At 43.9% G+C, this 12,876-nt stretch overlaps 1 protein-coding gene across 5 annotated transcripts in view; it reads left to right on the plus strand.

Annotated features, from left to right (window-relative positions):
* PKHD1 (PKHD1 ciliary IPT domain containing fibrocystin/polyductin) overlaps positions 1-12,876 on the plus strand; it is a 405,193-nt gene that overhangs the window by 138,529 nt on the left and 253,788 nt on the right. For all 5 annotated transcript variants that reach the window (XR_006279695.1, XM_043510113.1, XM_043510114.1 and 2 more), the window contains exon 36: positions 5,325-5,481. Coding sequence is in view for 4 of the 5 variants with exons in the window: in XM_043510113.1 (XP_043366048.1) it covers positions 5,325-5,481 (157 nt within the window). In the remaining variant the exon portion in view is untranslated. The remainder of the gene's footprint in view (positions 1-5,324; positions 5,482-12,876) is intronic.

Consider the following 12,876-nt stretch of genomic DNA (forward strand, 5'->3'; position numbering starts at 1 on the left):
ATGAGCCTCTACTGCATGAGCTAGAGCTAACTGGCTCTTAGCTAAGGCTATGGAGCAGACTCATTTTATATCTCTCTCTTTAAGTGGTCTCGGTGCCACTAGTGGGACAGAACACCACACCCAGAAGGTGTGTGGATTACATCTGCATCCTGTGTGAGACCCTCAGTCCAATGATGAGCTTCTGTTCTCAGGAAGCCAAAATCACAAAGCGACCATTTCTTCTCGATTCCTCTAGAGGCCTACCTACCCAAAAAGTGATACAATAAGATACCCAATAAGAGCAACCACTTTTTTCCATGCCTATCACAGCATAAAGGGCCTGTTGAAGTCAGTGGAAAGACCCTTCTTGACTTCAGTGGGTATTGTATCAGGCTCAATAAGAGCCTTGTCTCAGAGGAATGCTCTTAGCTAGGAGGAGGCAAACCATTTGATGGTAACCATATGTCAGCCATCGCCCCTAATGTACTACACAGAGTGGCTGAGACGCCATCAGATAGGTAGTTATAAACATTAGGATATTGCTGCGTGGGTTGGCCTGCCCTGCCATTTAGCAAAGCAGCATTTGTTCTGCTGAGACATACTGCAAAGCAATGGAGAAGAAATGAAGATGTTTTACACCTCCTTCTTTGATTGTTCCCCATTGAACAAAAGTTCCTTTAATGTTGGAGATTCCTCCATGAAGAATGAAATATTTACTTTAGCAAGGACCTGTGAAAGGCTTGATGTTTCTGAAAACCCTGCTTCCTCACACAACCTATCTGTTCTTTCCATTTCTCTGTTGCTGAGAGAACCTTATTTTCTTTAAAGAGATGAATATTTATCTAAGGTTCAAGGCATCTACCCTGTCCATACGTGAGTCCCTATTTAAGACCCACTTCTGCCATGGTGCCAACAGTGAAAAGATTTGACTTGTAGGTGCATTGCATATTGTTGCTCCCCTTCTCCTAACCTCTGCCTGTATTTCTCAGTCTGTATTTACATTGTGAGCTTCTCATTGTAGTACCACCCCCTAAGGATAAGGTGATAATTAACAGTCAAAATGGATTTGTCAAGAATAAATTATGTCAAACCAACCCACTATCTTCCTTTGACAGGGTGTCAAGCCTTATGGATGATGTGAAGTAATAGATGTGATATATCTGGATTTGAGTAAGGCTTTTTATACTGCTTCACATGCTTTTCTCATAAACAAACTAGGGAAATATAACCTAGATAACCTATGAAAAAGGTGGGTGCAAAACTGGTTGGAAAACTGTACTCAAAGAGTAGTTATCAGTGGTTCACAGTCAAGTGGGAAGGGCATATTGAGTGGGATCCTACATGGATCTGTCCAAGGTCTGGTTCTATTCAATATCTTCATGAATGATTTGGATAATGGCATAAAGAGTACATTTATAAAGTTTGTGGAAGATACCAAGCTTGGAGAGTTTGTCTCCAAGAGCATGTGCTTTGGAGGACAGGTTTAGAATTCCAAGTGATGTTGACAAACTGAAGAGGTGGTTTGAAATAAATAGGATGAAATTCAATAAGGACAAATGCAAAGTTCAAACTTAGGAAGGAATAATCAATTGCACAAACACAAAATGGGAAATGACTGCCTAGGAAGGAGTACTGCAGAAAAAGATCTTGGGGTTATAGTAGATCACAAACTAAATACGAGTCAACAATGTAAGACCAAAAAAAAAAAAAAGTGAACATAATTCTGGGCTGTATTATCAGGAGAAACAAGAAATATTTCATCAACTCTACTCAGCACTGTTAAAGCCTCAGCTGGAGCATTGTGTCCAGTTCTGGGCACCACAATTCAGGAAAGATGTGGACAAATTGGAGAAAGTTCAGAAGAGAGCAACAAAAAATGATTAAAGGTCTAGAAAACATGATGTATGAGGAAAGATTGAAAAAATTGGGTTTGTTTAGTATGGAGAAGAGAAGACCGAGGAGGGACATGGTAACAGTCTTACAGTACATAAAAGATAGTTTTCAAGTGGAAGAGGATAAATTGTTCTCCTTACCACTGAGGACAGGACAAAAAAGAATGGGCCTAAATTGCAGTAAGGGAGATTTCAGCAAGAAACTAGGAAAAACTCCCTAACTGTAAGGATAGGGTGACGAGGTGTCCGATTTTCAACTGGAACTCCTGGTCGAAAAGGGATCCTGGCGGCTCCGGTCAGCACTGCTGACTGGGCCATTGACTGTCTGGATAGTGGCACCACACAGTGGGGCTGGCAAGTTCCCTGCTAGCCTCTGTGCTGTGCAGCTCCCGAGAAGCAGTCGGCATGTCCCATCTGCCTCCTATACGTAGAGGCAGTCAGGGGGCTCCACGTGCAGCCCCTTCCCCAAGTCCCACCTCCGCAGCTCCCATTGGCCAGGAGTCTGCAGACAGGGTAGTGCGCAGAGCTGCCTAGATGCGCCTCAGCATAAGAGCCGGAGAGGGGACATGCCAGTGCTTCCAGGAGCTGCTTGAGGTAAGAGCTGTCCAGAGCCTGCACCCCTGACCCTCTCCCAGGCTCCAACCCCCTGCCCCAGCCCCAATCCCCCTCCCACACTCCAAACCTCTCGATCCCAGCCCAGAGCACCCTCCTGCACCCCAAACCCTCATCCCTAGCCTCAACCCAGAGCCCGCACCCCTAGCCAGAGCCCTCACCCCCTCCCGCACCCAACCCTCTGAGCCAGCTCGGTGTAAATGAGCGAGTGAGGGTGGGGGAGTAAGCAACAGAGGGAGGGGGAGATGGAGTGAGCCTCGGAGAAGAGGTGGGGCATGGGCGGGGCCTCAGATCAGGGGCAGGGCAAGGGTATTCGGTTTTGTGCGAGTAGAAAGTTGGAAATCCTATGTAAGGAAAGTTAAGCACTGGAACAAATTATGTAGAGAGGTTGTGGAATCTCCATCATTGAAGGTTTTTAAGAACAGGTTTGACAAACACCTGTCAGGGATGGTCTAGATAATACTTAGTCCTACCTTGAGTGCAGGGGGACTGGATTAGATGACTTACTGATGTCCCTTCCAGTCCAACAGTTCTGTGATTTCTGTGAATGTGTAGAAAGCACCCAACACATTGTTAGAGCTACTGTAAATAAATAGTACTATCTAGTGTTGACAAATTGTATAGTCAATTGCTTGACCACACTTTAATTCATTATGAAATATATTCAAGAGACTAAATAACCAATGTCAGTCATGTTTATTATTAAAAGCCAATAATAATGTTGTACAGGAAAAAGGTTCTATACGATACCAATCTCCGGGAAGCCGTCTTGTGCAGCATTGTTACATTAACCTTACGCAGAAGGTGTGCACCCAGAGTTACACCTCTAAAGCCATCTTTTTATACCCTACCAGTTTACAAGTAAAAGGTACAGTGTACATCACCTGAAACTAGCGTTTTACCAATCAGCTTTTTACCTTGTTTTTCTGGTACTATGCTATACCCCTTATCTCTTTGTTCTGAACACATGCATTCCACGTACCAAAGGGCGTGACGGCATCTCCTAGGTTTGTACTAGGACAAAACAATTATATGTCTCGTCTTCTTCCTTTGGGAGATTCCAGTACTGGCCTGGGAGAATAACTCCCTACATAAATCATATGTCCTGATCCTGACAACTTTCCTATGTACTTAAGCCAAAGCTTACTTCGGGTAATGCAAGGTGTAATGGGATACTTAGCATAAGAGAATGGGATTATAGTAAAAGTAGAGGCCAATTTAGGTTATATAACTACTATACGGTTTGAACTTAATTCTATTTGTGCTTAATGCATACTAATATACGTGTGGTGCAGGTAATGCATATTAATATGATCTATATGCTAGCTAGCATATATCGGTCAACATTAGCCACTTCTAATGTTCCCACCAGCAAGGAGCCCAAAAAAGGTTTGGTTCTGATAAGGATCCAAGTTGTGGAGACTTGATGGACTATTAGTCCTTTCTAGTGTAGCAAATTGTTATCTACCTAAACGTTTGTTTTCCAAAATGCACCCCTGCCAGTCTCGAAGTGGTGCATGAACAGTCAGTATAAAACATTGTTCAGCAAAAAACAAAACTGATGGCAAGTCAACTGGAAAAAAACCCCCTACTTCTACCCTACAAACTACATTTGAATCACTCAAGGGTCTAGCAAAATCTTTAGTGAATAAGTGGCAAAGAGTCCTTATAGACTAACAGATGTATTGGAGCATAAGCTTTCGTGGGTGAACACCAGTGTGCTCTGGAAATGTGGGCCTTGTTGAGCCATTGAAATAAACAAAACCCCATCCCTGTCCCCTGGAGAGTGCCCTGCCTCTAGTTCCTACTACTGATATCTGAGAACTGTTGTCAGGACCATGCCAGACCATCTGATTTATCAAGATAGCGTATGGGGAGAGAGGTTCTGAGGTAGACAGGACTGAAGCCATATTGGGCTTCATTGATCAGAATCAGTGTTTTGAATTTCACTCAGAAACAAATGGGTGCAATCTATAGCGAGCAGGTGTAATGTGCTCCAGAGAAGAATCATCAGTAAGGAAGCAGACAGGTGCATTTCACACTCGCAGGTATTGCTGAATCTGCCAGGGTACATGGCCCTCATCACTCTGGTAACTGGGCCCCTCACAGTCATAAAGGGTTTTATTTTCACAACACCCTGTGTGGTAGGGAAGTATCATCCCCATTTCACACATGGGGAACTGAGACGGGTAGACTGTTATTTGCCCAAAGCCAACCAGGGAGTCTGTGGATGAACCCAGGTTTCTTGAGTCCTTGTCATGCCCTGTCTACTACATCAATCTTTTCACCCTCTAGAGAAGCCACATATATCCTGTGTTGCACTAATCCAGTCTGATGGTAACAAACACATTGATTACTGTGGTGCATACATTGTAAATATTGACTAATCCTTGCAGGTAGGTCTATTGCTAGACATGCTATCTAGCATTTCCTCTAAGGTCTATCCATGCCTAACCTTTGTGGTGAGTCTAGATCCACTTTTGAAGTAGACTGTGAGTTGAGTCTCGATATTGTAGTGGAGAAAACAGACACCGAGAAACTTGGATTCCCTCCTCTCTCTGTTGTTATATAGAAGGGGGAGTGGGCTGGATATTGGGGGGGGAAAATATACAGCGCAACTAGCCTAGCTGAAAAGACTGGAGTAAATGAACTTCACTTAAGGTATGCCAGGTAAAACTTGGGTCCATTCTCCCCTGACAAGTATTTCCATGCTTGGTGACAACAGGAAGTTGGGACAAGGACCTGCATGATCACATTTATAATTTGTTTTAAAGTTATTTCCAGTTTCATTATTTTAAAAAAATCTAAGGTCAATTTTAAGACCCTTATTTTCTTTTTCAGAGGCATCTCCCCCTCCAATTCTGCGGCCGATGGTCTAAGAACTCCAGCTGGCTTGATGGGCACTTGCCACAAGATGGCGCTAATGTCACGGTAGAAAGAGGCCAGACCCTGCTGCTGGATACCACCACTGGCATCCTCAACTTTCTGCATGTCAAAGGTCTGAGGAGGTTTTTGTCTGTTTGTTTCTTCCAGGCTGTAGTGTTTCATTCTCTCTCCCCCTGCCACAATCAAATAAACTGTGCCAAGGCACCTGGTGAGACAGGAGTGTCAAAGACAGAGCATCAGCATTTGGTAAACATAGTGAGGATGGGGGGAGGGATCTGTTTAATTATGTATGCAGAAAGCTTCGTTTATGCCATTTGAGGCATAATGACAATATGAGTAGGATTGCTGAAAGCGGAGCTCTTCTGCACAGCCATCAGGGATAATAGTGGTACTGGTAACAATAATCAGCTATGTCTTGTGTGGTATCTTTGCTGCAAGTGTGTTGGAAAAGCCTTTACAGAACTAATGATGTTGTTACAGAATTATAGGCTACAGTTACAGAATGTAATAAATAATCCATGATCCTAGCACTCCGCTGGTGCTGTGTAAATAATACAGCACAATTAAGAGAGAAAGCATCAGGCTTGTAGTACTTACATACCCCGAGTCAAATTCAGATTTGAAAAAAAAAATTACAAATTTTTGTAAGGACAAAAATAACCTGCCATTCACCAATAGAAACATTTCCATCCTCGAAATGAAGGCCCCAATCCTGCACACCCTTCTACACATGCTTAACTTTAACTTTTACACATGTGTAAATCTTTTCAGGATTGGGGCCTAAAAAGTTAGCAAAGGACTTTGTGTTGTGTTTAAATGCTTACATTTAATGGTTTGTAAAAGACATTTCATAACAAATGTCATAGGTATTAAGGCCCAAATCCTCAAAGGCATTTAGGCTCCTAATTCCCATTGAAATTGATAGGAGTTGGGCATCTAAATATCTTTGAGGATCTGTGGCTAAACCTTCATTGAGGACTATAGACGCAAATAATGTGATATTTTAATGTATTTTAACTCAGTTTTGAGTTAACAGACCATAAAGAAATCTGAAAATGGAAACAACTTTCCTTCCCACTTCTATCCCTTGATTAGCGATCTCCCAGAATAGCAGGGTGGAATTTTATCAGGTTTTCTTCCTGAACAAATAAAATAAGTATTTTAATCAAGCTGGGGTCGAGATCAAGCATGAAAATGTTTTAGCCAAATCCTCCCCTCCTCCCCACCAACCTCCTGCTGAAAGTTCTAAGCCTCTGAAAATAGGTTCTTGGTAATAAATGAGTCGTTTTCAGCCCAAATGAGATTATCCTGCTGGAATGCGTATCTGTATCACAAGTATGAGGTGGGTCTGAACTAGAATGCAGGATCCAAAGTCCTAGCAAGCTGGGATCCAAATCTGGGTCTAAACTTTGTGGTTCAGCCCAAATCTATGAAATAGATCCAGAGCCGGAAATTGAATAAGAAAGAAAGGTCAGACACAACTCTGAACCATGGGCTTGATCCATAAGCCCAGTGAATTTGATGGGAGTCTTTCCATTGTTTTCAGTGAAATTTAGAAACAGGGTCTTTGTGGCTTGGACTCGTATTCAAAAGCAATTTTTTCCTTCTCCATCATGCTCCTTTTCATTCTCAAACAAGCCCATTCAGCTGACCCACACAATATGGTTGGTACGGTACAGTTATTAAACCAACGTTAGACTATTTTAGACCCAATGACTCTGAGAAGGGTATTTATGATACCAAGCACACTTGGTTCTCTTGTATTACAGTAGCTTAGATGGAATAAATGGACTGAAAGAGTCACATGTGTTAACGTGACCCTGAAACTATCCAACATTAAACAGTATTAAACAGAGTTCAGGGTTTTATAACCAGATACCTCAGCCTGCTTAGTACCATGGCAAACATACCATTAAAAATATTTTAAGTTCTTTATTAATGATACAGAAAAGAAGGGAAAACAATTAAAGCATTTGAAATATCAAGTGTTATGTGAGGCTTTCATTTTAATCAGGTCCGTTTTCCCCTTTCCCATTAGCTGTAAAGAGATTTTATAAGGAAAAAAACCCTATATGACAGTCTTTTAGATCAGAGGTTCTCATAACACAGTTTTAGTGGCCTCAGCGTGGGATGGCCAACTCTTGCTGGTGGCTGCTCTGACAATTTTCTCTACAATACTTCTGTACTTGTTGAAAAGCAGCAAACCCATTCCTGTAAGTGGCAGCGAGGAAGGATTCCCCTGTGCTCAGACTCACCCTGCATCACCGATGGAGCTCTTGATGCTAATAAGAAGACATGATCCTGGCAGGCTGCATGCACCACATGGGAACATAGATAGGAACCCCCTGATAGGGCATGGCTTCTCCACACTGGGGCTGGGCGGTAGGAAGTAGAGATCCCCATTTAGCTCACTCGGACTTTGCTCCTATTATGCTCAGAGCTTGTCATGGAGTGGGAGCCCCTCACCATGACGGGGAACTGCCAAGCCCTGCAGCAGCCTAGAGTCATTGACCTGCTGTAGTAGCTAGAGCAACTGTGAATAGTGAGTGCAGCCCCAGGTGCAGGAAATGCTGATCCATCTCTGTCCCTGTCTCCCATGGTCCTTCAGCGAAAGACTGCCCCAGGAAGGTGGGTTGGGAACTCACCGGCCGTCTGCAGTATCCCAGACTCCCGGTGTGGGGGAGCTGCCCAGGGAAATATCCTGGTGACCAAATGCCGCAGCCATCTTCACTGACAAGAGCTGCCACCGGTGCCATGCATGTGTCTCCAGAGGCACTGCCTGGAGCCCCCAAGAAGGCTGCATGGCGGAGGGCGCCGATCCCTGCTGGCAGTACCAGCGCAAACATCAAGGTGGCGCATCTGATTGCCCTTGATGCCAGCTGTTCAGGAGCAACAGATGCGTGCTGCAGGGAGGGACTGCTGCTTTGCCCCCAGTCTCCGCCCATGCTTTGGTGGCTGCAAAAAAATCCACCAGTGGCTGCATGCAAGAAACGCAGATGGTGATAACTATACTTTTGGGGATAAAGAGAAGAAGTTAGTTGAGATGGGCTGGAGCTGTTGTTATTGCTGTTGAGGTTTGATCCTGTTTTTTAGAAGACAAAACAAGACAGACACACAAGAGGGACATGGGAAAAACAGCAAAGAGAAAATGCAGCTTCTGTCTCAGGTGTTGACTCTCACTTGCAGACTCCGTGCTGGAGAAACACAAGTCTAGCACACAGTCTCGGAGTGGCTGATAAGACTTGGCAAACTTGTGCTATCGTTGGGCCATTTGGGGCATTGCTTTTAAATACCTTTCTTGGGAGACAGGCTTACAGCAGTGTTGCAAAATATAGTTGTGGCTGGCTAAACCAGAGCGTTATTAAACAGAACACACATGGGGGAAGGGATTACATGGTCTTACATCCCAGCTGGCATTTGGGATTTAGCTGGTGGAGGTGGCATCTAGGTCCGTCTCTCTTTCCCGGTTTTCTCAGGATGAAGAAGACACAATGATGTCCCACTGGATCCCGGGGTCTCAGGAGACAGCAGGGGTGGCAGCCATGATGGTGAAGCTCACTCCTTCCCTTTCTTTCAGTCAGTCTGTGGCCACGGTAGCCATCATCTTTTCCAAAAAGTCTTTTTCTGAGGACAGCCAAGGAAGTGTTGGGTGGAATAGTCCATCCCCCTATTATTTTGTCCACCAATTAGGTCTAATTTCCAACAAACCAATTTTGTTTAACTGGTGTTAACTTGTTTACCAGGCATGAGGTTAATACAGTTCTGGTGTTATATCAGGAAGCCTTTTCATTTGTATTAATTTAGCTCTTCTGTCTCCCTTTTGCACCTCTTCCCATCAACCTGGCCCTACAGGCATAGCTGGATAACCTTCTCTTGGCTTTGGACAGGAGTTCTTTGCAGTGATCCTCCCTCTGGCCTTCAATACCATCAGTCATAGGATCCTGATGAGGCACATACAGGACTGCAGTCATTGCTGATATGGGTTGAGTTTGAACTGGTACCCTAGAAATGGCAAGTTTTTTATCTTTGTCCAGTTTTCTGTGTCATCCAGTCACCTTTTGCAGATCCCCCTTATGCCCATTATTTTCCTTGTTTATAGACTGGCTGCGATGCTTGGTTATCTGAGCCATTGTTTGTTATGCTCAGTCCATTTGGGCTGTGCATGATGATACTATTTGCAGGCAGTTTCTAGTTCATATTTTCTTTTTTTAATCAGACAGAGACATTACAATTAAAATACCGTAAAAGTAATTCTAGCAGTATTGCAATAAGCATGTTTTTTTAATTAAAGAAAGAACATGGGATGTACAAATAGTACCAGCTAATGGGAAGTTGCATCCTATGTATATTTTAATTGAGTTTTAAAGAGACTGGGGGGAAAGGCAGTCCTGTCTCTCTTTATTGCTCTGTGATGAGATCTCTAGGTTGTTACAACAATGTGCATCAAGTCTGGATTAATTATAGTCAACGGATCATAAAATTCCACCTGTCTTGGAAGAAAGGAGGGACATATTTTTTCTTTTTATTTTTTTTAAACAAGAACTCAGTGTTTTTCAATGGAATTCAACTTGTAGGACAAGAAATTCCCTGCAGGGGAATTTTGAGGCCTTTACAACTGTAGCAATTGGACAGCTTTTCTATTTCTCTCCCTTAATTGTAAATCCTGATTTGTGGCTAAGTGTAGGGCACATGCATCTATTTTAACTTCTGTTTTGTCTGGGGTTGCAGCATGTATATTAGACTCCTAGGGCGCTCGTTTGCTAACTAAATTGATTTTCTGCATGTTTGATAGCTGCTGAGACTCCTCCAAGGCTTCCCAGGCTGAACTCCAGCAGATCAGTGGAAGCTAATCCCAGTTCTCCGAACAAAAGAAACTGTATATGACTTCTGCAGAGATCAGACTGGAAGCTTAGGCAGCATGGTCCCCTCCTTCCTCCATTCACTGGCATGGAGAAGTCCTGTCTCTGTAAGGAGATGCTGCTGCTAATTATCTGAGAGAAAGCTCTCGAGTCCTCCTAGATCTATCCTAAGTCCTTCTATTGCCCCCATTCCCACAGTATTTTACAATCCTTAATGCATTTGTCCTCACAACGCTCTTGTGAGGTTGGGCAGTGCTACTAGTCCCTTTTCACAGATGGGGAACTGAGGCCCAGAGAGACTCTCACTTCCTCAAGGCTACAGAAGTCTGTGGTGGGACAAGCAATTGAACCCAGGTCTGTTGAATCCCAAACTAGCGCTCTGACTGCTGGACCATTCTTCCTCTCAAGCGTTAAACCTTGCTAATCTGTAGGCAAAAGATGATACATTAAGGTATGGCCTACACTAGGTCCTGAGATCAGAGCCCTATTGTGCTATGCACTATGCAAAATGCTTAGGGGGGGAGGGATAGCTCAGTGGTTTAAGCATTGCCCTGCTAAACCCAGGGTTGTGAGGTCAATCCTTGAGGGGGCCATTTAGGGATCTGGGGCAAAAATTGGGGATTTGTCCTGCTTTGAGCAGGGGATTGGACTAGATGATCTCCTGAGGTCCCTTCCAACCGTGATATTCTATGATTCTTAGTAAGAGACCTTCCCTGCCCTTGCAAGCTTACGATTTAAATAGATGAGACAGATGTAGGATGGCAGAAACGGATACAAACAGAATATTAATAATTGAGGCACAGAGAACTTCAGTGACTCGGCCCACAATGACACAAGCAGTCTGTGACTGAGCCAGGAATTGAACACTGACTCCTCAGAGTCAGTCCAGGGCACTTGCTACAAGACCATCCTCCCTTGCTAAAAGCAAACTGTTTTTTGCCTGAGATGGTCTCCAGCAGGTTGAAATGTCCAAGCAGCTGCCTGTTTCTAGATTAGAGCTGGATTAAGGCTCTGATTCAGCAAAGCACTTGTGTCCAGGCTTAACTTTTAAGTGAGAGTAGTCACATTGACTTCAGGGGGACTAATCATGTGCATAACTGCTTTTCTGGATTGCGACCTTTGTAAAATCAAGATTGGATTTCTTTTAAAGATATGCTGTAGTTCAAAAGGAATTATTTGGGGGGAAGTTTTATGGTCAGAGTTGTACAAGAGGTGAGATCACAATGGTCCCTTCTGGCCTTGGAGTCTATGATTCTATGAAATGAGCACAGGTTCAGTTCTGCAGATCAAACACCCCTTTCACATCAGTTCCCTTCTTGTGATTTTTTTTTTTAACCTTGGAGCCTTTGTGAGGCTTTCCCCAAAGCATTATCCTACCACAGGAGCCAAATGTGTCTTTCTTCTGGAGCTCAGGTGTTGGAATTTGGAAGCCGCTCAGACTATCACCTTCACCTATTTTGTCTCCTGGTCTGACTGGCCTTCCCTGAGTAGCTGCATTGTGTATCCTTGGGTAATACAGATTGTGACGTATACAACTGGGTGACATTCATCCAGATTTCCAAGGCATCTACTGTAACATACCTTGTTCTGGTGCAACCAGTAATCCACACACTCCATTGTAACCTCTATTCCTCCCTGTTTGGCTGTCCTTTTCTTTGGCTCATACTGTAGATGTGATCAAGTGTCTGTGATGCCATCTCTGTGCTGGCAGAGTATGGGGACTTCCTCTAGACGAGATGGTGCTTGCAGCGTTATGCAGGGTGGTGATCTAAATCACCATTGCTTGGCACCTGTACTTCAAGGAAAGAGGCCACCCAGCTTGCAAGGAGCACATGCCATCTGAACAGATGGGCATGAATGCAGCCAGCCAGAAAACATGGGCATCGGTCCTGGGAGTTGATTTCTAACTGAGAACATTCAAGCAGCTGCCTCTCTCTAGCTCAAGGCTGGATTAAGACCCCAATCTAGCATAGCTCTTGAGCACACACGTAATGTTAAAACACGTGAATAGTACCATTGACTTAAGTGGCACTGCCTATGCACTTGAAGTTAAGCATATATTCAAGTGCTTTGCTGGATTGGGACTTAAATGCATGTGGGGAGAATGCACTCTGTGGCATTCACAGTGAGTTTTGGCCTCTTTTGGTTCAGACAGATTTGGGGGCAGAGTCAATGTAATGAGCGCTTCACTCCTTTGTGTCTTGCTCTGTAGGAGCCCAGGCTGCAGTGAACTTGTGTTGCACATCCGTGTTTCATGTGAGCATGTCCAAAGGGTGCACACAACAGGGTTCATAAAATTAGTATCTTGTCCTTAATTAAGGCCGATAAATGAAGTCTATGAAATGAGTGCAGGAGGATCTACATAGCAGGATCTTTCTTTTCTTTCTAGTTTGCTCGCAGCAGGCACCCCCTTGGAGGCTGAGAACAAGCATATCAAACGGACTGCCAGCATGCTGCAGTTTTGTTATGCACGATCAGTTGTTTGAAGAAACATGTTCCAGTTCTAGCCATTTCCTCCTGCTGTTTGCCATTTGGGGATGCATGCCAGGAACATCATTTGTGAGGTTCAACACATCTCAAGGGGGTTCTAGTAGGATCATCATAAAACACAAAAGTGAAGAGAACTGAGAATAACAAGTCAAGGGATC

The sequence above is a fragment of the Dermochelys coriacea genome, chromosome 3 (genome assembly GCF_009764565.3).
Source record: "Dermochelys coriacea isolate rDerCor1 chromosome 3, rDerCor1.pri.v4, whole genome shotgun sequence".
In the NCBI taxonomy this organism is placed as follows: Eukaryota; Metazoa; Chordata; order Testudines; family Dermochelyidae; genus Dermochelys; species Dermochelys coriacea.